Source organism: Lactuca virosa, chromosome 2 (genome assembly GCF_052849685.1).
Source record: "Lactuca virosa cultivar CGN04683 chromosome 2, Lactuca_virosa_CGN04683_v6, whole genome shotgun sequence".
NCBI lineage: Eukaryota > Viridiplantae > Streptophyta > Magnoliopsida > Asterales > Asteraceae > Lactuca > Lactuca virosa.
This window is the reverse complement of record NC_136427.1, coordinates 300,452,188-300,479,127: the sequence shown is the minus strand read 5'-3', so window position 1 is coordinate 300,479,127 and position 26,940 is coordinate 300,452,188. Positions and strand designations below refer to the sequence as shown.

Here is a 26,940-nt window from a genome sequence, read left to right as displayed (position 1 = left end):
CAAATTATGACTTGTGTGCCTCATGCATTTAATGCATCACATGCCTACTGCATATTCTTGACTTTGAAGCTACGTTCCAGTTTCCAATTTCCCCAGTAGCACAGTTTTCATTAGAAAGTACTCCAAGTCTTCACACATGAACCAGTTAGAAAGTACTCCAAGTCTTCACACATGAACCAGTTAGAAAGTACTCCAAGTCTTCACACATGCAAATTATGACTTGTATGTCGCTATAGGTATGTCGTTGGCTCTTGTTAAAAACCTATAGCGACAACAAGTCATCGTAATAGATTAAACCTGTGGTGACGACAAGTCGTCGCTATAGGTAACTAATAAAACTTTATTTTTTCAACCCCGAAAATATGATTGACAAAATCTATCCGACGAGACCCTCGTAATACCACTCGACAAAATCAAAGTTAACAAAAATCTCCACTTCGTGGAGGAACCAGTCAAAATCATGGATCGGGAAATCAAACGAACGAAACAAAGTCGTATTCCCATCGTGAAGGTCCGTTGGAACGCTAAACGAGGGCCTGAGTTCACCTGGGAACGCGAAGATCAAATGAAACAAAAATACCCACATCTTTTCCCAAACTCTTGATGTCCCAGTCAAATGCAAATTTTGGGACGAAATTCCTTCTAACGGGGGGATGATGTGACAACCGTCAAATTTCGGTCAAGTCAAAGTCAAACAAAGTCAACAAGTCAAACCGGTCAACTCCATTAACCCTTGTATGTTAGGGTTTACGTTGTACAATTCGCTATTTTAATGAGAAAACATCATTTGGAAAATTCATGTGTTTGATTTTCCTTAGCCTTAACAGTGCTAAACAACGAACCAAAGCGATAAAACACTATTGCACAATTATCGGGGGCTGTGTAAGACTCTTAAACATGGCTTAACGGGGTTTACAAATATGACAATTGTAAAAATCTCATCATATTTACTATTTACTATTTACTACCTACTATTTACTATTTACGTTTTAAAAATTACTATTATTAGCCAATTAGTATTAACCATCTTCTAGAAACATTTGTCATGATTACATCATGAATATGTCATATACACTAACTAGTTATATGGAGAATGTCAACATTTAACACTTATTATTAAAGAATTATATATGAATAGTAATTCTTACTAGTATAAATACAAGGCTTAAGTCACTCATTTTCTACACCATTCTCTCTCAATTTCAAGACTTCCAAGGTTAATCATCAAGCTTTCTTCCACTCTTGGTTCTCGATTCGTCAAGGCATCTTCTAAGTGTTTTTGAGTTGAACACTTCTCTTCTCCAACATCCATTCTCTAAGAACACATAAGGTGAGTTCATACCCCTACATTTACATGTTTTTCTTAAGTTTTAAGGGGGGAATACAAGTAAAATCATCAAGAACACAATTAAACTTTTTCTATCAGATTACATCAGAAAAGATGAACTTCGATCACGGACTGTTTTGGTCAACTTAAATATTTTAGTTTTCAAAACTGTTCCAGGTGAAAGTAGTTCAAACTCTTAGCTTTAAAATGGCTACTTGCACATCTCCATATGATTTTTCTACAATTTATGGTGATTTTTACAAAACTGCCTATCATTTCAGAGGCAAACCCGGACCAGTCTGTGATTATGAACATTTTCACCTCTGTTAGAGATCACTAAAAATCATGATAAAATTTACGAACAAACTAGACTCATATTCCAAACTCTCAGAATTTGCGGATTTGGATTTAGAGCTTTGATGATTTTTCTATAAATTTTCTAAGAACAGTAACAGAAACTGTATACAACAAAAAGTTGCTGTCAATTTCATTTCACCTTGTAACATGTTGAGCAAGGTGTATATCTTTATGTGATTATATGTTATTGCAATATATGACATTTTATCTTAATATTTTGACACACATCAGTTTACAAATGGATTTGGACATATAAAATATAAAGAATAACAAGTGATTATAATCAAAGTACAACCGATACATTCAAACATTTAATAAACTATTTTGAATATAGTTTGCATACATTACTACGTACTACCCTTGGTTGATAAACTATAATAGGTATAGTTTATGATACATTACATAACACATACATTTAAAAAGGGTACATTTATACAAATGATATTTTCATTAAGCAAGGTACGGCCATACGGTACCAAGTTTTCATAACACGTAATTCCGTTAATGACTTTGTGAGACATTTACTTCAAATTACCATTAAGTCTTGTATTGTAACCAGAGTCTCCTTGAGGGAGAGCGTGATAGTTGTGTATAGATCTATATTGGGTTTGACAAACCCACACCTAAACTGCATGCAACAGTTAGACCGATAGATCTGGGGTGACAAATGTCATAACATTTCCGACGCCTGAAGAACGTCGTTTTAGGCAACCTTGGTCATAGTATGGTTATAATAAACTCACATAAAGTATTAATAAACATTGGAATTTACGGGAACTTCATTAAAATTTAACGAGTTTATGTCGATTTAAAACTTGTATTGTTTTACTATAAATATGACAAATTACTTGTACATTTCGGTCTTTGGGTTTTAAGACTACATTTACACATTAAGGAAAATATTGGATTTTCTAACACAAATACTACTTTTACAAACGAAAGACTTTTAATAATACCAAACAAAAACTTATGAACTCACCAACCTTTGTGTTGACACTTTTTCAAACAACTTGTATTCTCAGGAAATCATTAAACAGGTAACCAAGTGCTTTTGAGGATGGAGCGCTAAGGCGTCTACTATTTCATATTTTGTCAACATATTGTAATTGATTCGTAAACATGTAATTCATACAATGATGTCACTTTTTCAATTATATATATGTTGGTTGTGTTTGCTTCAATTACTATTACAATTGTTGTTATGATACTATACATGAAGTCCTCCACCCCCGGACGTTTCCGCCATCCTTGGTTTGGGGGTGTGACAGATTGGTATCAGAGCCAGGTTTATAGTGAATTAAGTATATCAAACCACATAAGATATACAAACTATAAACACAATTGGGACTAATAGTCTCTGATTTGTGCATTTTTCAAATAAATATACTTTTAGGAAATGAATGGTTTCTTATTAAAAGTATAAATACATGCATACATGCTCACATAGTGTCATAACTAGAAGAACATAAAGTAAAAGAAGAGGAGTTGTACATTATGGGTATGCCTTGGTATATGTAAATCAAGTCTGGGAAGGATATAGCCTGATCAACTATATCTGTCCGATGAGTGACTTGCATATACTGGGGGATAGTCATAATGGGCAACAAATCTAACAACCTAACTACACCCTACAGGGAATATTTTAAGAATCAAATCTAAACACCTAAAAATACTATAGGAGTATTTGGTGATACTATAACCAACTTATGTGAAAACTAAAGACCTCTATTAGTAGGCCTATGATAACTGAGTGCATACGCCAAGGTTATACATAATTAAAGATATTATAGACTCAGAATCTATGACTATTGCTCTACTTCCTGTTCCTTGTTTAGTTGTGGACTTAGAGTAGAGTCATTTATTCGAAAGTCTATTCTATCTCAAATTATGTATAACTGATATGCACTACGTGATTATAGACGTAATTAATAAGGATCACCCCTATAAGTAATTATAGGATTAGGCGTCTATTAATTATCTCTTCTATCCCTATTTTCGCACGAGCAACATGATGTGTAAAATTTTAACGCCCGTACAAAACCTACTTCTACCCACTACCATAACTCTGTCTCCAAGACGTTAACAGAAACACCAAGAATAGTTCACTAAAGTGCGAAATTATACATGTGTATATAAATGGTAAGGATATTTACTAAAAGGTTTATCAATGAAATAGGCATGTATTTTATTTCATTGAATCTCACTACTTGGTATTACAAACAATTTACAACTGGTAACTCTAAGATTCTTTAGGTGTACCTTGAAGTTATGTGTAATTAAGAAATGATTGACCTAGAAATGGTGAGTCCGCCTTAGGACTTGTTCCTTGTTTGGTTGTGGACTTAGGGTAGACTCATTAGGATCAACAGTCTAATAAAATTTTAATTACACATAACTGGGGGCATGTCAAGTGAATCTTAGGAGTGGATCAGACATGGAACAAATCACAAGATTATAATCAAGTTATTCCTACTAAATTCATAAGTCTATTTATATAGACCTCTGGTATAGAGTCGTCGGCGTAGTCGTGTCGGCAATCTAGAATATGGCTAAATACATAATACAAACTATAATACCCAAATTATACAAAATTTTCTGCATTAAAAATCAATAGACAAATACATAAAATGAAACTAAAAAGGGTATCAAACTATCAAGAGAAAAACACATACAATGTAGATTAAAATCCACTAATTATAACAAAATGGCTAAGGATTGTTAAGTCCTCTCTTCTTATAAATAGCTTTGAAGCAAGCTTGCCTAAGCTTCTTTGTTCTTTCTGTCAATTCCATACCTGGCAATTTCTCCATCATCTTCTTGTGCCCTTCTAACGTCTCTATCTCCTCCTTTAATCCCAACTCCTAAATTTTTTTTAAGGTAGATACAATATATTTTTCATGTGAGTTCACAAAATTTACAATGAGTTAAGTTTATATAAATATAAATCGGGAGATCGTAGTAAATCAATTGATTTGATGTGGCATATGCCTAGGACCTATGTTTAGTTATAAAGAAACTAACGATTAAAATTTTAGAAAATACCAAAACTACTTTGGTTACCAAGTGCATGAGTAATGTATAGAAGGTTATTATCATAATTTACCTTGGCATTTTCAATGAGGGATTGAAGGCTCTTAAGTTTTCTATGAGGCCATATGTTTATGTTTAGCTCTCTGCATCTTTTCTTCAACACTGTTAAACTTATCCCTAGTTCCTTTGCTGCCATGATTATCGGCATCCCAAAATACTTCTCTATCTCTTCAAACTCCAATGGTCTCAATCTCTTTGCCACCTTCCGGCCACCGTGATCAGTGGTGGCAGCACTAGAACTACATGTAGCCTCACCACCGGATTTACAGTCTTCACTGAAACTAACCAATGGTAAATTACCATCCTCCCAACAATCCCATAAGCTTATATCTTCAAGGGGATCAAGATCGTGAAACTCATTTCTAGAAATGATGTTTTGATCTTTGTTAAGTACTGTGGAAACGTTCTGATCGAGCACTTCAGGCAATTTTTCCGACAACTCGTAATCATGATGGTGGAGCATGTCTCCACTGCAAAAAAAAAAAAAAAAAAAAAAAAAAAAAAAAAAAAACTCAAGATAATCAAATCCAACACGATGAAAGACTCTTTTTAATCACTACAAATCCAAACCATGTTTTGATCAATGTCGACAAAAATCACTTTTCTGTGCGTAAAATGGTGTAATAAGTGACGTTTATATATACCTGAAAAGATCTTGATGATCAAAGTACTGAAACCAATCGAGGTCATCTATGGGGTTTTGATGATCTGCAGGTGGATCCATTTGTGAGGGAGAAGTTAAAAGTCGCGGTAAGAATGTGATGATTTATATAAGTAAAGTGGGAGAAGTAATTAATAGCAAATTGTTGGGAATGCAACAAAACAAGTTAAACACTTCTGAAAAATTGATAAATGATTTCGGTAACACTCGCGGAACATAAACTAGTGAAAATTACAAATGAAATGGAATATATATAGTCTATGATGTTATGGTTATTGTGTATCTAACAAATGAAGAGAAAATGAATATATATATATATATATATATATATATATATATATATATATATATATATATATATATATGTATATATTCTTTGAGCCGTAACCTTCTTCTTCAATTCACACACATATACGGATATGTTGCTGCAAATTATGACTTGTGTGCCTCATGCATTTAATGCATCACATGCCTACTGCATATTCTTGACTTTGAAGCTACGTTCCAGTTTCCAATTTCCCCAGTAGCACAGTTTTCATTAGAAAGTACTCCAAGTCTTCACACATGAACCAGTTAGAAAGTACTCCAAGTCTTCACACATGAACCAGTTAGAAAGTACTCCAAGTCTTCACACATGCAAATTATGACTTGTGTGTCGCTATAGGTATGTCGTTGGCTCTTGTTAAAAACCTATAGCGACAACAAGTCATCGTAATAGATTAAACCTGTGGTGACGACAAGTCGTCGCTATAGGTAACTAATAAAACTTTATTTTTTCAACCCCGAAAATATGATTGACAAAATCTATCCGACGAGACCCTCGTAATACCACTCGACAAAATCAAAGTTAACAAAAATCTCCACTTCGTGGAGGAACCAGTCAAAATCATGGATCGGGAAATCAAACGAACGAAACAAAGTCGTATTCCCATCGTGAAGGTCCGTTGGAACGCTAAACGAGGGCCTGAGTTCACCTGGGAACGCGAAGATCAAATGAAACAAAAATACCCACATCTTTTCCCAAACTCTTGATGTCCCAGTCAAATGCAAATTTTGGGACGAAATTCCTTCTAACGGGGGGATGATGTGACAACCGTCAAATTTCGGTCAAGTCAAAGTCAAACAAAGTCAACAAGTCAAACCGGTCAACTCCATTAACCCTTGTATGTTAGGGTTTACGTTGTACAATTCGCTATTTTAATGAGAAAACATCATTTGGAAAATTCATGTGTTTGATTTTCCTTAGCCTTAACAGTGCTAAACAACGAACCAAAGCGATAAAACACTATTGCACAATTATCGGGGGCTGTGTAAGACTCTTAAACATGGCTTAACGGGGTTTACAAATATGACAATTGTAAAAATCTCATCATATTTACTATTTACTATTTACTACCTACTATTTACTATTTACGTTTTAAAAATTACTATTATTAGCCAATTAGTATTAACCATCTTCTAGAAACATTTGTCATGATTACATCATGAATATGTCATATACACTAACTAGTTATATGGAGAATGTCAACATTTAACACTTATTATTAAAGAATTATATATGAATAGTAATTCTTACTAGTATAAATACAAGGCTTAAGTCACTCATTTTCTACACCATTCTCTCTCAATTTCAAGACTTCCAAGGTTAATCATCAAGCTTTCTTCCACTCTTGGTTCTCGATTCGTCAAGGCATCTTCTAAGTGTTTTTGAGTTGAACACTTCTCTTCTCCAACATCCATTCTCTAAGAACACATAAGGTGAGTTCATACCCCTACATTTACATGTTTTTCTTAAGTTTTAAGGGGGGAATACAAGTAAAATCATCAAGAACACAATTAAACTTTTTCTATCAGATTACATCAGAAAAGATGAACTTCGATCACGGACTGTTTTGGTCAACTTAAATATTTTAGTTTTCAAAACTGTTCCAGGTGAAAGTAGTTCAAACTCTTAGCTTTAAAATGGCTACTTGCACATCTCCATATGATTTTTCTACAATTTATGGTGATTTTTACAAAACTGCCTATCATTTCAGAGGCAAACCCGGACCAGTCTGTGATTATGAACATTTTCACCTCTGTTAGAGATCACTAAAAATCATGATAAAATTTACGAACAAACTAGACTCATATTCCAAACTCTCAGAATTTGCGGATTTGGATTTAGAGCTTTGATGATTTTTCTATAAATTTTCTAAGAACAGTAACAGAAACTGTATACAACAAAAAGTTGCTGTCAATTTCATTTCACCTTGTAACATGTTGAGCAAGGTGTATATCTTTATGTGATTATATGTTATTGCAATATATGACATTTTATCTTAATATTTTGACACACATCAGTTTACAAATGGATTTGGACATATAAAATATAAAGAATAACAAGTGATTATAATCAAAGTACAACCGATACATTCAAACATTTAATAAACTATTTTGAATATAGTTTGCATACATTACTACGTACTACCCTTGGTTGATAAACTATAATAGGTATAGTTTATGATACATTACATAACACATACATTTAAAAAGGGTACATTTATACAAATGATATTTTCATTAAGCAAGGTACGGCCATACGGTACCAAGTTTTCATAACACGTAATTCCGTTAATGACTTTGTGAGACATTTACTTCAAATTACCATTAAGTCTTGTATTGTAACCAGAGTCTCCTTGAGGGAGAGCGTGATAGTTGTGTATAGATCTATATTGGGTTTGACAAACCCACACCTAAACTGCATGCAACAGTTAGACCGATAGATCTGGGGTGACAAATGTCATAACATTTCCGACGCCTGAAGAACGTCGTTTTAGGCAACCTTGGTCATAGTATGGTTATAATAAACTCACATAAAGTATTAATAAACATTGGAATTTACGGGAACTTCATTAAAATTTAACGAGTTTATGTCGATTTAAAACTTGTATTGTTTTACTATAAATATGACAAATTACTTGTACATTTCGGTCTTTGGGTTTTAAGACTACATTTACACATTAAGGAAAATATTGGATTTTCTAACACAAATACTACTTTTACAAACGAAAGACTTTTAATAATACCAAACAAAAACTTATGAACTCACCAACCTTTGTGTTGACACTTTTTCAAACAACTTGTATTCTCAGGAAATCATTAAACAGGTAACCAAGTGCTTTTGAGGATGGAGCGCTAAGGCGTCTACTATTTCATATTTTGTCAACATATTGTAATTGATTCGTAAACATGTAATTCATACAATGATGTCACTTTTTCAATTATATATATGTTGGTTGTGTTTGCTTCAATTACTATTACAATTGTTGTTATGATACTATACATGAAGTCCTCCACCCCCGGACGTTTCCGCCATCCTTGGTTTGGGGGTGTGACAGATTGGTATCAGAGCCAGGTTTATAGTGAATTAAGTATATCAAACCACATAAGATATACAAACTATAAACACAATTGGGACTAATAGTCTCTGATTTGTGCATTTTTCAAATAAATATACTTTTAGGAAATGAATGGTTTCTTATTAAAAGTATAAATACATGCATACATGCTCACATAGTGTCATAACTAGAAGAACATAAAGTAAAAGAAGAGGAGTTGTACATTATGGGTATGCCTTGGTATATGTAAATCAAGTCTGGGAAGGATATAGCCTGATCAACTATATCTGTCCGATGAGTGACTTGCATATACTGGGGGATAGTCATAATGGGCAACAAATCTAACAACCTAACTACACCCTACAGGGAATATTTTAAGAATCAAATCTAAACACCTAAAAATACTATAGGAGTATTTGGTGATACTATAACCAACTTATGTGAAAACTAAAGACCTCTATTAGTAGGCCTATGATAACTGAGTGCATACGCCAAGGTTATACATAATTAAAGATATTATAGACTCAGAATCTATGACTATTGCTCTACTTCCTGTTCCTTGTTTAGTTGTGGACTTAGAGTAGAGTCATTTATTCGAAAGTCTATTCTATCTCAAATTATGTATAACTGATATGCACTACGTGATTATAGACGTAATTAATAAGGATCACCCCTATAAGTAATTATAGGATTAGGCGTCTATTAATTATCTCTTCTATCCCTATTTTCGCACGAGCAACATGATGTGTAAAATTTTAACGCCCGTACAAAACCTACTTCTACCCACTACCATAACTCTGTCTCCAAGACGTTAACAGAAACACCAAGAATAGTTCACTAAAGTGCGAAATTATACATGTGTATATAAATGGTAAGGATATTTACTAAAAGGTTTATCAATGAAATAGGCATGTATTTTATTTCATTGAATCTCACTACTTGGTATTACAAACAATTTACAACTGGTAACTCTAAGATTCTTTAGGTGTACCTTGAAGTTATGTGTAATTAAGAAATGATTGACCTAGAAATGGTGAGTCCGCCTTAGGACTTGTTCCTTGTTTGGTTGTGGACTTAGGGTAGACTCATTAGGATCAACAGTCTAATAAAATTTTAATTACACATAACTGGGGGCATGTCAAGTGAATCTTAGGAGTGGATCAGACATGGAACAAATCACAAGATTATAATCAAGTTATTCCTACTAAATTCATAAGTCTATTTATATAGACCTCTGGTATAGAGTCGTCGGCGTAGTCGTGTCGGCAATCTAGAATATGGCTAAATACATAATACAAACTATAATACCCAAATTATACAAAATTTTCTGCATTAAAAATCAATAGACAAATACATAAAATGAAACTAAAAAGGGTATCAAACTATCAAGAGAAAAACACATACAATGTAGATTAAAATCCACTAATTATAACAAAATGGCTAAGGATTGTTAAGTCCTCTCTTCTTATAAATAGCTTTGAAGCAAGCTTGCCTAAGCTTCTTTGTTCTTTCTGTCAATTCCATACCTGGCAATTTCTCCATCATCTTCTTGTGCCCTTCTAACGTCTCTATCTCCTCCTTTAATCCCAACTCCTAAATTTTTTATAAGGTAGATACAATATATTTTTCATGTGAGTTCACAAAATTTACAATGAGTTAAGTTTATATAAATATAAATCGGGAGATCGTAGTAAATCAATTGATTTGATGTGGCATATGCCTAGGACCTATGTTTAGTTATAAAGAAACTAACGATTAAAATTTTAGAAAATACCAAAACTACTTTGGTTACCAAGTGCATGAGTAATGTATAGAAGGTTATTATCATAATTTACCTTGGCATTTTCAATGAGGGATTGAAGGCTCTTAAGTTTTCTATGAGGCCATATGTTTATGTTTAGCTCTCTGCATCTTTTCTTCAACACTGTTAAACTTATCCCTAGTTCCTTTGCTGCCATGATTATCGGCATCCCAAAATACTTCTCTATCTCTTCAAACTCCAATGGTCTCAATCTCTTTGCCACCTTCCGGCCACCGTGATCAGTGGTGGCAGCACTAGAACTACATGTAGCCTCACCACCGGATTTACAGTCTTCACTGAAACTAACCAATGGTAAATTACCATCCTCCCAACAATCCCATAAGCTTATATCTTCAAGGGGATCAAGATCGTGAAACTCATTTCTAGAAATGATGTTTTGATCTTTGTTAAGTACTGTGGAAACGTTCTGATCGAGCACTTCAGGCAATTTTTCCGACAACTCGTAATCATGATGGTGGAGCATGTCTCCACTGCAAAAAAAAAAAAAAAAAAAAAAAAAAAAAAAAAAAAACTCAAGATAATCAAATCCAACACGATGAAAGACTCTTTTTAATCACTATAAATCCAAACCATGTTTTGATCAATGTCGACAAAAATCACTTTTCTGTGCGTAAAATGGTGTAATAAGTGACGTTTATATATACCTGAAAAGATCTTGATGATCAAAGTACTGAAACCAATCGAGGTCATCTATGGGGTTTTGATGATCTGCAGGTGGATCCATTTGTGAGGGAGAAGTTAAAAGTCGCGGTAAGAATGTGATGATTTATATAAGTAAAGTGGGAGAAGTAATTAATAGCAAATTGTTGGGAATGCAACAAAACAAGTTAAACACTTCTGAAAAATTGATAAATGATTTCGGTAACACTCGCGGAACATAAACTAGTGAAAATTACAAATGAAATGGAATATATATAGTCTATGATGTTATGGTTATTGTGTATCTAACAAATGAAGAGAAAATGAATATATATATATATATATATATATATATATATATATATATGTATATATTCTTTGAGCCGTAACCTTCTTCTTCAATTCACACACATATACGGATATGTTGCTGCAAATTATGACTTGTGTGCCTCATGCATTTAATGCATCACATGCCTACTGCATATTCTTGACTTTGAAGCTACGTTCCAGTTTCCAATTTCCCCAGTAGCACAGTTTTCATTAGAAAGTACTCCAAGTCTTCACACATGAACCAGTTAGAAAGTACTCCAAGTCTTCACACAAGAACCAGTTAGAAAGTACTCCAAGTCTTCACACATGCAAATTATGACTTGTGTGTCGCTATAGGTATGTCGTTGGCTCTTGTTAAAAACCTATAGCGACAACAAGTCATCGTAATAGATTAAACCTGTGGTGACGACAAGTCGTCGTTATAGGTAACTAATAAAACTTTATTTTTTCAACCCCGAAAATATGATTGACAAAATCTATCCGACGAGACCCTCGTAATACCACTCGACGAAATCAAAGTTAACAAAAATCTCCACTTCGTGGAGGAACCAGTCAAAATCATGGATCGGGAAATCAAACGAACGAAACAAAGTCGTATTCCCATCGTGAAGGTCCGTTGGAACGCTAAACGAGGGCCTGAGTTCACCTGGGAACGCGAAGATCAAATGAAACAAAAATACCCACATCTTTTCCCAAACTCTTGATGTCCCAGTCAAATGCAAATTTTGGGACGAAATTCCTTCTAACGGGGGGATGATGTGACAACCGTCAAATTTCGGTCAAGTCAAAGTCAAACAAAGTCAACAAGTCAAACCGGTCAACTCCATTAACCCTTGTATGTTAGGGTTTACGTTGTACAATTCGCTATTTTAATGAGAAAACATCATTTGGAAAATTCATGTGTTTGATTTTCCTTATCCTTAACAGTGCTAAACAACGAACCAAAGCGATAAAACACTATTGCACAATTATCGGGGGCTGTGTAAGACTCTTAAACATGGCTTAACGGGGTTTACAAATATGACAATTGTAAAAATCTCATCATATTTACTATTTACTATTTACTACCTACTATTTACTATTTACGTTTTAAAAATTACTATTATTAGCCAATTAGTATTAACCATCTTCTAGAAACATTTGTCATGATTACATCATGAATATGTCATATACACTAACTAGTTATATGGAGAATGTCAACATTTAACACTTATTATTAAAGAATTATATATGAATAGTAATTCTTACTAGTATAAATACAAGGCTTAAGTCACTCATTTTCTACACCATTCTCTCTCAATTTCAAGACTTCCAAGGTTAATCATCAAGCTTTCTTCCACTCTTGGTTCTCGATTCGTCAAGGCATCTTCTAAGTGTTTTTGAGTTGAACACTTCTCTTCTCCAACATCCATTCTCTAAGAACACATAAGGTGAGTTCATACCCCTACATTTACATGTTTTTCTTAAGTTTTAAGGGGGGAATACAAGTAAAATCATCAAGAACACAATTAAACTTTTTCTATCAGATTACATCAGAAAAGATGAACTTCGATCACGGACTGTTTTGGTCAACTTAAATATTTTAGTTTTCAAAACTGTTCCAGGTGAAAGTAGTTCAAACTCTTAGCTTTAAAATGGCTACTTGCACATCTCCATATGATTTTTCTACAATTTATGGTGATTTTTACAAAACTGCCTATCATTTCAGAGGCAAACCCGGACCAGTCTGTGATTATGAACATTTTCACCTCTGTTAGAGATCACTAAAAATCATGATAAAATTTACGAACAAACTAGACTCATATTCCAAACTCTCAGAATTTGCGGATTTGGATTTAGAGCTTTGATGATTTTTCTATAAATTTTCTAAGAACAGTAACAGAAACTGTATACAACAAAAAGTTGCTGTCAATTTCATTTCACCTTGTAACATGTTGAGCAAGGTGTATATCTTTATGTGATTATATGTTATTGCAATATATGACATTTTATCTTAATATTTTGACACACATCAGTTTACAAATGGATTTGGACATATAAAATATAAAGAATAACAAGTGATTATAATCAAAGTACAACCGATACATTCAAACATTTAATAAACTATTTTGAATATAGTTTGCATACATTACTACGTACTACCCTTGGTTGATAAACTATAATAGGTATAGTTTATGATACATTACATAACACATACATTTAAAAAGGGTACATTTATACAAAGGATATTTTCATTAAGCAAGGTACGGCCATACGGTACCAAGTTTTCATAACACGTAATTCCGTTAATGACTTTGTGAGACATTTACTTCAAATTACCATTAAGTCTTGTATTGTAACCAGAGTCTCCTTGAGGGAGAGCGTGATAGTTGTGTATAGATCTATATTGGGTTTGACAAACCCACACCTAAACTGCATGCAACAGTTAGACCGATAGGTCTGGGGTGACAAATGTCATAACATTTCCGACGCCTGAAGAACGTCGTTTTAGGCAACCTTGGTCATAATATGGTTATAATAAACTCACATAAAGTATTAATAAACATTGGAATTTACGGGAACTTCATTAAAATTTAACGAGTTTATGTCGATTTAAAACTTGTATTGTTTTACTATAAATATGACAAATTACTTGTACATTTCGGTCTTTGGGTTTTAAGACTACATTTACACATTAAGGAAAATATTGGATTTTCTAACACAAATACTACTTTTACAAACGAAAGGCTTTTAATAATACCAAACAAAAACTTATGAACTCACCAACCTTTGTGTTGACACTTTTTCAAACAACTTGTATTCTCAGGAAATCATTAAACAGGTAACCAAGTGCTTTTGAGGATGGAGCGCTAAGGCGTCTACTATTCATATTTTGTCAACATATTGTAATTGATTCGTAAACATGTAATTCATATAATGATGTCACTTTTTCAATTATATATATGTTGGTTGTGTTTGCTTCAATTACTATTACAATTGTTGTTATGATACTATACATGAAGTCCTCCACCCCCGGACGTTTCCGCCATCCTTGGTTTGGGGGTGTGACAGCAACCCAAAAGGACCATGCTCACAATCGGGTCAAGTACATACCAAAAAAGTTATGGGCTTAGACACCTAATCCAACAGTAAGTGAGAAATGGGGAGTGATTTCGGCCATATGTATATATATGAGGGTAAAGGTGATGTGACATTTGCATTGGTATGTGTATTTTATCACATTGGAAAAAGTGTCACCGTTTAAAACTAGTGATTTCGGCCTATCTTCACCGAAATCACTTTGATTTCGGTCCATGCTCCAACCGAAAATTCTAATTCTTCGGTCTAGGGGGATTTCAGTCCAAAGGGATTTCGGTCTAGGTGGGACTTCGGCCTAATGATGATATCGGTCTAGTGATGTTTCGGTCTAAAGGTGTTCTCGGCCAAGGCATGTGATTTTTGATTTTTGATTCCTAAAACCGAAAACCCTAAAGCAAAGTGAATTTTCATGATTTAGTTTTAACTATTTGATTTTTGTTTGACTTGACTTGACTTGTTTGACTTTTATTGATCCGAAATAGCCGGGTGTTACAGGTTGTGACACCAACAAATTGACGGTCATTTTAAAAATTTTATTTATGCTTATTTAAAAATCAGAGTATACTTTTTGAAGAATATTATTACGAAATTTGTCCCCAAAAATATGATAAAAATATTATCACAACATTTCCGAAAAAATGTATTTTATTTATATTAAAACATTGACATGTCATCGTCAATACCGAAACATAAGCATAAACATACCTTACATTCATTTACACTAATGAATTACATCTCCTTTAATCTTTCAGTGTAATGTATCTTCGCATCGATACTTGTGATACAAATAAACTGAGTGGGTCAGGTTGGGAAACCTAGTGAGTACATAGGGTTTTCAACCTACAATAATATAATTAATATGTTTATTCATCAAACAATTAACCCAACTTCCCATCTCCATTATCTTCTTTATTCTTAAGGATCCACCCTAAGAATCAGCTATTCTTCATTCATTCATTCCTAAGGATTGTCCTAAGGAATAGACATGAAGTCCATCGCTGCTAGGTTTTATCCAACATGCACTAAGTTCATAGCTGTCGGGGTTATTCATTAGGCACAGCTGCCAATGTTATCTATTAGGCACTAAGTCCATAGCTTCCAATGTTCATTCGTAATGCACTAAGTCCATAGCTTCCAGGGTTTTTAGAGTACATCTGATGAACACTCCGTTCATAAACACCTATAGGTTGCGAGCCTGCTAGCGTTCCACTGGACTGTCTAGAATAATCTGTGGTTGTCATCTATACTCTGCTAGATGACATCATCGTTAAAGTCAAGGCTTCTCATCATCTTACACCTCTCATCTTCTATATCATCTTTCATCTCTCATCTTCTACATCATCTTTCATCTACCCATCATTACCCAATATATTTATAGGTATAAAAATACATATACAGTTTAAATCGAGTAAAACATGTATAAATCGTTCATCTAGCATAGATATCAGGAACACAGATAATAAGCACATATAGCATGTATTAATATTAAATACTTCATATCTATGTGTAAGATTAAAGTAACTATGCACTCACTTGTTAAAGTGATAACTCGAAATTCGGGCAGCGCTTCGCTTCTAACAATCGTCTTTTCCTTCGACGAAACCTAGCATTATTATTGCTAAGTTTTTAGTCTAATATTTATTGCGACAAATTATTAGTCTAGCTTTATCATTAACTCAAAGTCTACTTTGATGATCTATCAAGTAAGGAACAACCAGGTAGGATCATATCGGAGGTATGGTCCGTTTGGTATACGAAGTATACTGTTTGGAAAGCCCAATTTAAACACCTCACTAAATCACAGCCTAGATATCATCCCCGTAAGTAGATCAATCAGTATAACGACTTTGAATCACTGATAAATCTTGTTTATAAGTTCATAATAACGATAATGAACTTAAACATAAGTTATACTTAAAGTATGGTAAGCATAACTCACTTACAGAGGGTTTAGCGAGGAACCGGGCTCTGCGCGGGTAGAACTTTTGAGCCGAAAGCTCTTCTTCTCGGAGCCTTCTGGCGCTCCGGGACTCGCCTCTAACACTTAGGAATTGCTAGGGAAAAACTTAGAAGGTTTGGGAGTAATGGGGAAAAGAGAATTGGAAATGTGTGAAGAAAATAAGAGATTTGTGTCTCTATTTATAGGCTGGGAAACTGACCAACACTATGTGTTACTGGCTCAACATGACATGTTGTTGTGCCAGGTATCGCCATCTGGTGCAAAGGCGTGGGGAAGAAGTAGTGGCTCAGATCGTGCCACGTGTCACTCATTGGTTACTCCAAAAACTAATTATCTTCTAAAATTTCTAACTTTCGCATACGAGCTCCGTTTTTGACGTTTTTATATCCACGCTTATGTATCGACGGGATCTACAACTTTCGTTTAGACTCCGTCGGCTAATTTTGACTTTATTTTTAAAGTTATATTTTAACAGGCTTAGACAGTTAAAGTCCGTTAAAAAATCATAACTTTGTCATCCGACGTCTGTTTTCGACTGTCTTTATATCATTGAGCTCCTATTGACGAGATCTTCAATTCTCATTTAGGTTGTGTCGGCTAATAATCGATCGATCTAAAATTCGATTTCCGGGTTGTATACTGCGATGCAAAATCTTAGAAAAAACATAACTTCCTCTAACGAAGTCAGATTTGGACGTTCTTTTTATGTACGTTCTCGGTTTCACATATACTACGAATTTCGTTAAGATTGCTAAGGCTAAAAAGTATTTTGTCAATAATTTATTTTTTACGGTACGCGGCGATGTGTCGGTTTTGTCGCAAAACTTCGACGGGTCATAAGTTGTTCGTTATAAGTCGGATTTCAGCATTCTTTATATGTACGAAATCCTTGTGACATATACTATACTTTGGTTAAGATTATTTATTCTAAATAATCTTCTATAAAAAAGTTATTTTTAATGCTCATTGTCTCTAGATTGACTAGCCCGAATCTGTGGGCGTTACAAAGGTGATGTATGTGTATTTTTTTTTAAGAAAATTAAATAAAAGGAAAGGAAAAATAAAATTGAAAAGGATATAATAGTAATTTCAGATCAAACTTATAACAAAGTAAAAATAAAGGGACCAACCATGCTAGTTTTAGAAACCACAGGGACCATATTTGTCAAAAAATTAATAGGGACTGAACTTGTGACCATTGGTAAACCGTATGGACTATTTATGTAATTTTGTCTAATAATTTTATAACTAATTGCAATAGTAATTTTCTATAATATATATTTAATAAAATTCTAAGTACACAATATTTTAATCTGCACACCAGTCGACCTAAAAATATGCATTGTTCTCTAACTTTACAGGATAGTATAATAATGCGAGTAAAAAGGCATGTGAACTATCGTTTTGTTGAATGTATGGGCATTCCACAGTCCACCCCATAAAGAAGTGATACAGTAACCTCAATTCCTCAGTCAGAAACCACGGGAACTCAAAAAGCAGATCTGATTTGTTTTGGTGTTAACTTTTATTCTATTCAAAATAAAACACGATACCTTAAGATTGCGTGTGCATTTTTTCTTTTACCGACCGACCGAGAAATCTAGAAAAAGTGAAAAATCCACGTCACCATTCGGCATTCACTATACGAGAAGTCTAGAGGTAACCAGATTGCCTATTATATATAAATACCCAGACAGAGAAGATAATAACACATCAAACCCAATCTCCTTAATCCAAACGTACACAACACAACAATCACCATGGTTAAAGCAATTAGAATTCATGAGCACGGCGGCCCTGAGGTCATCCTTGTTCACCTACCTCGCTTCTTTACATTGTCTCTTTCTTTCTTAATTTCAGAGACTAATTAATGGTGTTGAATTTCTTTTCTGTTACAGGTCTTGACATGGGAAGATGTTCAAGTCCCAGATCCAAAAGAAGGAGAAATCAGGTTGAAGCAAAAGGCAGTTGGTCTAAATTTCTTGGATGTGTATATGCGTCGAGGTGAACAGAATCTAGCTCCACCCTTGCCATATATCCCAGGTATGGAAGGAGCCGGAGTTGTAACAGCGGTGGGTCCCGGAGTAACCAGCTGCAAAGTTGGAGATGTCGTGGCTTACGCTAGCCCGGAGGTGGGTTCTTACGCCCAAGAGAGAATACTTCCCGCAGATCTAGCGGTGCCTGTTCCTTCTTCTGTTGATCCCGTTGAAGCAGCCGCCGCCATTTTTAAGGGTCTCACTGCACATGTCTTGATCCATAAAGGCTTTAAAGTAGGTGACCCATTCAATTCTTGATTTATGTATTATCTGTAGATGATAAAAAGTTTCTTCAATATTTAATGAAACAACGATTCCCATATATATAGGTTGAACCTGGACATACAATCCTGGTACATGCGGCGGCAGGTGGAGTCGGATCTTTGGTTTGTCAGTGGGCAAATGCGATTGGAGCCACCGTCATCGGAACGGTGTCGACCAAGGAGAAGGCTGCGCAGGCGAAAGAAGATGGATGTCACCATGTGATTCTTTACAAAGAGGAGAACTTTGTGGATCGTGTGATGGAGATTACATCAGGCAAAGGGCTGGAAGTAGTCTACGATTCAGTCGGAAAAGACACCTTCAATGTAAGATATAATATTAATTATTAATGGTTTGTAGCTGGGTTTCAACTAATTAAATTCTGTTCTTTTGAAATGAAGGGATCATTAGCGTGCTTAAAGAACCGTGGATACATGGTGCTTTTCGGGACTGCCTCAGGTGTACCAGAGCCTGTGCGTGTTGATCAGATTGCACCTAAATCACTCTATTATACGTTTTCATCAATCACAGAATACACAGTTGAAAATCGAAAGGAGCTGCTTGTGGCTGCTCAAGACTTGTTTTCTAATATTGCAAAAGGAGTGTTGAGGATTCGTCTTAATCATAAGTATCCTCTGTCTCAAGCAATCCAAGCTCATACTGATCTCGAGAGTCGGAAAACATCGGGATCAGTTGTGTTGATCCCAGACGAGGAGTGATTTCGTAAGTTTCATATTTGTTGTATGTTTACTGTTTTCGATCTATCTACCTTTTGTTGTTTCTTTTGTATTCCAATGGTCAATGGACCTTTGTATTTTTTGTGGAGGAGGATCAAATTCAATTTTGTAATATAATGTCACTATTTTATTTTATTCTAGACAAAACTGCACAAATGATCCTTATCGTTAGCTCGTTAGCTGAAAATTACCATTTTGATTCAAAAAAATTTGGACTAGCACCAGAGGTCCAAACTTTTCATTTCATTGCAAGTTTAATCCAATTTGCGTTGAACTTTTTTATAATGACGATTTTACCCTTATCTTTTACTTTTTCAATTTTATTTATTTATTTAAATATTTGACTGGTTAAAAAAAATAAAAAAGAATTTTAGAGAAAAGACAAAACTCTCTCTCTCCTTTTCTTTTCTTCCCCATAAACAACCACTTCCTTTTCTCTCTCATTTTCTTTTCTTCCCCTCGTTGCTGCTCCATTCCCTGACCACCGGGGACACCAAGAAATACCCCAACACCATCGAGGACCACCTTGCTCCACCATGTCACCACCGCAGCTGCCCACCATGCTCTACTCCCCCACTGCCTTTACCAATCAAACCCAACCCAACTCCCTTCCCTTCTCTTCGTTCTCACCGGAAGGAAAGCAAAACAGGAGGCAGCAAAGGTAGCAACGAGGACGAACCGAGAATTGGGGTGGCGCTGAATAGATCTGAAAAATCGATCAAACTTCAACCAATTATCTGAATAGATCTGAAAATCGAGCCACAGATCTGTTGTAATCGACAGTGGGGCTCGACGCAAGAATATATATATATATATATATATATATATATATATATATATATATATATATATATATATATATAGAGAGAGAGAGAGAGAGAGAGTGTGTGTGGTAGTGGCTTACTAATGGCAGAAAATGGTGGTGGTCTCAAGAGCTTGATGGTGTCCAACGGGACTCCACAGCAGCGGCAACGGAGGGCGGCGATGGCAGCCCCCTGTTCCGACGGGTTTGACCAGAGGGAAGGAGAAGGAAAGGGTTGTGGGTAGTGGGTTGATCGGCGATGGCAGGAGGGTAGATGGGTGGTGGGAGCGGTGATGTTCCGGTGGTCCCTGGTGGTTTTCCGGTGGCCTCACTATTGGTGGTTCTTAGCCACCCTCAGTGGTGGTGTTTTTCGTTGGAAGTGGGTGGCAGCCCATTGCTGGTTTTTCTTGCTTCAGTCAACAGAAAACGAGAGTAGAAACAGAGGCGATGGCTGGTTGTCGGAACTCCTTAGCAGTTCGGTGGTGGCTATGGGTGGTCCTTGGTGGCTGCTAGTGACGGTCCAAGGTGAAAGGTGGAGGTTGGTGATGTTTGTTCTAACAATGGTGGAAGTGTGTGGATTTAAAGTGATCGTGGGTATTAGTCCAAGAACAACAAACAAGAATCTGTTCTCTTTCACTGTATAATTTATGCAATTTATTGTCATACCAAAAGCAATCCTCTAAACTAACTCATTGATATATATATATATATATATATATATATATATATATATATATATATATATATATATATATATATATAGAGAGAGAGAGAGAGAGAGAGAGAGAGAGAGAGAGAAATTTATTTTTATTTTTATTTTCTTGTTTTTTTTTTAAATCAGAAAAACAAATAAGAAAAAAGAGAAAATCATATTAACAGGGGCAAATCCGTCATTTTGAAAATAATCAGAACAGATTGGACCAAAGCCGCAACAAAATAAAAGTTTTGGACCACTGGTCAAAGGTAAGATATACTATAATTCATTTATCAATATATATCTCATCAAATGGTAAACATAAATGGTAAACACAGTTCAATTTGATTGCAAAAAGACATCATATTGAACATCTGTCAAATCAGTAGTTTCAAGTGAGAACCTAAACAATGAGAAACCAATCACATTATCTATACAAGATTTATAAATATTTTTGCAGACTGCCACCTCTTTAGAATCTTCAGTAAGACAACAGTTAAATCTTCCAGCAACTTGATTACCAAAAGCATTAAGATATATGAGACTAAAAAAAAGGTTAACTGTCATTTAAGCAAATATGATATATTCCATCAAGTAGCTACTTCAAAGATAAATTACCTATGATTCTTGGAGTTGGCGGTGTTGGATCTGCTGGTGGCCTGTTTCTCACTGCTAAGTTCAGACCTGCAATATTGTAAATAGAAATGAATGAAAGTAGGATGCTATAATAAACAAGTAATGGAAGTTCATTGCTATTTATAGGATTTACAATGCTATAACAAAATTAGTAAATTGAAATAGAAGAGAAAGAAAATTATTAACCAAAAAGTAAATAAGTATCTCACTAACCTGTGACTGAAGCATCTCATCTAAACTGGGAAAATATTCAGCTATCCCAGTCTACAAGAATGATATTAGAAATGGTTAATTGCAAGAAATAGCAATGATTTGTTTATTATAGCATATCCTACTTTAATGAAATCTACCAATTTATAGCAATACAAAACAAGTTTATGTAGTAATTTCAAGGTATAAGGTCTTGATAAGATAAAAACTGAAAGTACAATGCTATAATTGTATCAAGGGTAGTTTAGTAAATTGAACAGTTGATGTTACCTCGAGATATAAAAGAATATTTGAAATCTTTAAGCTTATTCTTGCCATTTCGGCCTTACCCTGCAAAGAGTTTAAAGGTGTATGAAAGGGCCATAGTTGAGAAAGTGATGGAATGGAATAGACAACAAGGGAATAGAATGAGTGATTACATTCAGTTATCATGTTTGGCATGGTTAAAGGAATGAAATCATTCGGTTATCATGTACAACATTAACAACACCACTCTCCAGTTCAGAGCTTGCAACTTCTTTCTGTGAATAGAAAGAGAAAGAACATAAACTGATTTAAAAGAACAAATATATACCAGAAATATTTGAAGGGCAGTAACTTAAAGCATAACAAAAGAACTTTTTCATTTGACGAATATTTGAACAATGTTGTAAAAATGACATAACTTCCCCTGGTTAAAGTCCATCAGTCAGTAGAAAGTAAACAAATTCATAAAACAAAAAAGTCGTTTTCTTACCAAATTTTGCAACAAATTATAGCTTTGAGTCAATACCATAGGTCTGCAACATATTGTATATTGGTTTAAAGCAAGAAAATTCAAAAACCAATTTAGAAGCATAAATTAAAAAAATAAAAAAATAAAAAAAATAATAAAAAAAAACTTCCGCCAAATTGATTTAATGCACTTTAAGTAAGGAGAAATTGTTCTTTCCTTCTTGAGATTATATGTAAGTAGCATATTGGCAAAAGCATATTTCTATATGTTTATGTTCTTTATAAAGATCCAAAATGAGTCATACAATGATAGCCTAAGAAAAAGAGTATTCTTCCCATTAATAGATAGGCTGGATTTTGAGTTCTTATGTTAAACCTAAAACTTACCAAAAAAAAAGTCACGAACATCTTTCACAAAATTAACACCAACACTTTTGCTTTAATTTTACTTTTAAACTGTGATTAAGAGAAAACATTTTTCACAGATGTCAACAACTCAATTTCACTCTAGAACACAGACTATAATTTTTGACTTGCTACAAAAATAGAGCTTCATCACTTGCATTGATGACAGAAGACCTTGGTAAGCCGGATGTAGCATGTTTGCTATTGTAGAAGTAGCTAAAACCCATTTCATATGCAATCATAATCATGGTTTTATGCTTTTTTGTATTTTATTTGAATTTAGATATAAGATGGTGTTTACCTAAGTCGCACATTGACAACATTGTATGTCTCATAAGGCATTTAAACTGAAGAATATTCAAAAGGAAATGTTTTCCTTTCATATATTTCACCAGGAACATCCGGTTCACGAACTACATAACAAAGGGTAAGATAGTAAATTATCGATGAATAATGATGTTGAATTATCAATTATCAATGAAAAAAGAACATAAAAGTTGTCATTTCATCAAGAACATGTATAAAGTTAGCATCCAAACAGATGGACTTACCAAGAGAGGTAAAGTCATAGAAGTTGCCTCTGTCAAAATAAATTTCTGCAAACAGAAATAAACTACCAAAATATTATTAACATTGATTTGCATGACAATTTCTCCTAAAACTAAGTAGAAAACTCACCAATTTAACCAAGGAGTTCTATTTTAATGCCATTATGTTCAACCTTCTTCCCTTGCACTGGTCTACAGATATCTGCAAAAAGGGCAAATAAGTCAATAATGAGAACAATAAGTGTAACTGAAATATTACAAGAAGGCTTGAAAGCTCCTAAAATATAATTCTGATTAAGAAAAAATATAGGGAAGCAAGTCATATTCCATTGCAATAAGAAATGATGTAGTGCAGATTACAGAAACAACAATCAAGGTTTAGCTAAATTGTTACCATTCCGCCAAAAATTGATTCTCACCCCCAAAATCTTTCCTTAAACTCGCTGTTAAAACCTAAAAACAACTACAGTGTGTCATTCCACCAAATTTAAATATTTTAAATAACAAAATCAATAATATAAGTTGTTAATCAGCCTTCATAGACACATTACATGCCAGTTGGGCGAATCAAAAGCTTAATTGATTGAGATTACAAAAGGTTTTCTCCACTTTCCGTTCGAAAACCTAACTTTATCTTGTATCTAGTGAAAATGCCATTGATTTATGAATGGAGCTAGATTATGAATTCACTTAAATAGGAATTCGAAAATCACTTGTAAGACAAGCCATGGAATCTCAGTTTATGGGGTGAATTAGGACAAAGGACACAAAACACATTTGATTTTGCATGTCAATCAAGCAGGCAATTCACTAAGACAAAATTGAAATTTGATTTTAAACAAATTAAGATAGAGATGTTCATACTGTGCAGACCTGAAGAAAGTAAGTGATTAACGAGAGACGAACGGAGATACTAGATAGGCTTAATTCTAGAGTTAGTAACAGATGGAGCGTTGGTATCGCAAGCAGTAGGCAAAGCTAGGCTTTGATATCGCAAGCAACAGGCAAAGCTAGGGATTTGGTGGCATTCAACGATGTGCCTAATTGCGCACTGTTTTTGAACGCTTCACACAAACACAGTGCGTCTGTTCTCAACACCGATTTAAGCCCCGAGCAACATGTTCCTTCTGGTTTCTTCACTGTGCTTCCGATCGTCACGTACGACAGGCAATTGATCACCACCGTAAAGATGCATAGAATCAGAACGGCGATTGTTGTTGCCATTTTTGCCGGAAAATCGTGATTGTCAGAGAGAGAGAGAGAGAGAGAGAGAGTTTTAAAAAACGAGGGTTTTTGATGATGGTGAGACGTGAGACGATTAAAAGAAAGGAGATTATTTTTTATGGGCCTTCATCATACTGAAATGGCACAATTGGCCCTTTAACTATTATAATTTGTAATTTTAGTTCTTCACTGTATACTAAAGGCGGATGGTTACGCATCCACATGTGAGGCAATCCAGTGACGACTCTTTTTTGGTCTCTAAGCCTTTAACATCACTGACCAGTATTTTTTGTCACTAAGCCAGTGACCATTCTTTTTAGTTATTAATATTTGTTTTCTGATATTAAAAAATTATTTAAATTTTATTTTATAATTTAGTGACCGGTGAGTGAGAACTATCATCGAATTAGTCACTAAATTTATAGCATTACCAAAATTCAGTGACGACTTATTATATGGTGACTAAATGATGCTCATAGTGACCAGATTTTCAGTCGTCACTAAAAAACTGGTCACTAATAAAGACTTTTCTTGTAGTGTACACACAACTCACATATTGGAGCTCTCGATTAAAATAGAAGGAATCATAGTTCGGAATACACATAATCATCCCATAACTACGACTCGGAGATCCCTAAACCTCTATGTCTTAAATCCGTAGGAAGACCACATCCATAGTTCACGAGAGATAACTTTGTTGTTCTTTGTCGACATTGGGCCGCGAGAGCGTTGAGATCACAACAAACACAACTCACAATCTTTCTTCCTCAATAGTGTTGGAAAACAATGTTTTATCTTTCTTGCTCGCTCACTCGCTCTCTCTCATTCTCTCCCTCCCTCCCTCCAACTCACTATATATGTTATCATCGGTAATCGGCCTCACTGGGGATTATGGTTGGAACCCAGAATCCGCCCTTTTTCTTGTTGATGCAGCTCCAATGAAACATAGCATACCTATACCCAACACACATTTTTACTCGCTCCTTTTTGGTGACTCTTAAGCAAATAGACAACCCTAGGCTAGCCTCACCTTTTTATACCAAGCTCCTAAAAGCCTAGTGTATTCTCACACACACACACACATATATATATATATATATATATATATATATATATATATATATATATATATATATATATGTGTGTGTGTGTATATATATATACACACATATATATATATATATATATATATATTAATACAATTTCTGGGATTATATCGATAGCTTTTATAAAGCTTTTCTTTATGAAAATCCAAAAAAGAAGCATTCTTGGTTTTTCAAAATATGTGACCAAGTTTATAAACAAAGGTTGCCAAATTGGTTTACACAATGGTGGACATCATATGGTCCAAGTGTTCAAATTCTGCCTGAACCATTCAAATCTTTATATGTTGAATGGGTACATGTAGCTCCTAAATATAAGGAAGCTCTTGAACATTCCAATGGGGGAAGAGAAGTAATACCTACTCTCCATTTTTTCGTAGAGTTTTCAATTCCTTGGATCTGGAAATGGATCCCAGAAGTAGATTATAGTCCCAATCAGTTCCCATCTTTACGAAGGTCATACCTTACAAAATTTTGGGCAAAGATGTTGCAAAAAGATCCGGTCTCAAATGAGATAAATTCTAAACAAACGATTGATAATATCAATCAAGCAATTTCAAAATATAAATCCCAAAAAGAATTTTTATCCCATAAGGAACAATCCAACAGTTTTAATCCTTATGAAAAAGCATTGAACTCCATCAGAGCACAGGGAAATTCCTCGCCATCAAAAGATGAAATTATCAAGACATATTTCCGTCAAATGAAAGAAGATCTGCTTCAAAACATCAATAAACAATCGTCAGACAGCTCCATGTTATCTACAGGCAATGATGATAATTGTCTTGCAGGCGAATCTCAGCCAATTGATGATAACAATGACATCATGGATGAATTTACGGTCGAAGATGCTTTTGCCACTATTGAAGATATAATATTGGAAAAGCTACAAAAGAAGAAGACAAAAACTTAATAAGTTTACGGTG

General features: G+C 34.5%; 1 protein-coding gene and 2 long non-coding RNA genes across 8 annotated transcripts; 2 read left to right on the top strand and 1 right to left on the bottom strand.

The window, feature by feature from the left end:
• The first annotated feature begins 12,907 nt into the window (after window positions 1-12,907).
• On the top strand, window positions 12,908-14,540 carry LOC145157148 (uncharacterized). The gene is made up of 2 exons (XR_013737120.1): window positions 12,908-13,036; window positions 14,413-14,540. It is a non-coding gene; the product is annotated as an uncharacterized LOC145157148 (long non-coding RNA).
• A 3,768-nt stretch (window positions 14,541-18,308) lies between these two features.
• LOC145161522 (uncharacterized) lies at window positions 18,309-19,813 on the top strand. Its single transcript, XM_079081068.1, has 4 exons — window positions 18,309-18,446; window positions 18,543-18,914; window positions 19,010-19,267; window positions 19,343-19,813. The coding sequence occupies exons 1-4, from the start codon at window positions 18,405-18,407 to the stop codon at window positions 19,658-19,660; spliced, it is 990 nt and encodes a 329-aa protein (XP_078937194.1). The 5' UTR covers window positions 18,309-18,404; the 3' UTR covers window positions 19,661-19,813.
• A 1,683-nt stretch (window positions 19,814-21,496) lies between these two features.
• Window positions 21,497-24,669, bottom strand: LOC145161520 (uncharacterized). 6 transcript variants are annotated; one of them, XR_013738520.1, is made up of 11 exons: window positions 24,561-24,669; window positions 24,082-24,140; window positions 23,818-23,889; window positions 23,691-23,735; window positions 23,441-23,552; window positions 22,757-22,799; window positions 22,440-22,541; window positions 22,291-22,350; window positions 22,024-22,074; window positions 21,793-21,858; window positions 21,497-21,718 (listed from the first exon to the last, which is right to left on the bottom strand). It is a non-coding gene; the product is annotated as an uncharacterized LOC145161520 (long non-coding RNA). The 6 variants fall into 6 exon arrangements; XR_013738519.1 differs by lacking the exon at window positions 22,757-22,799 and having other exon boundaries at window positions 23,691-23,752; XR_013738518.1 differs by lacking the exon at window positions 22,757-22,799.
• Between the last annotated feature and the right edge of the window lie 2,271 nt (window positions 24,670-26,940).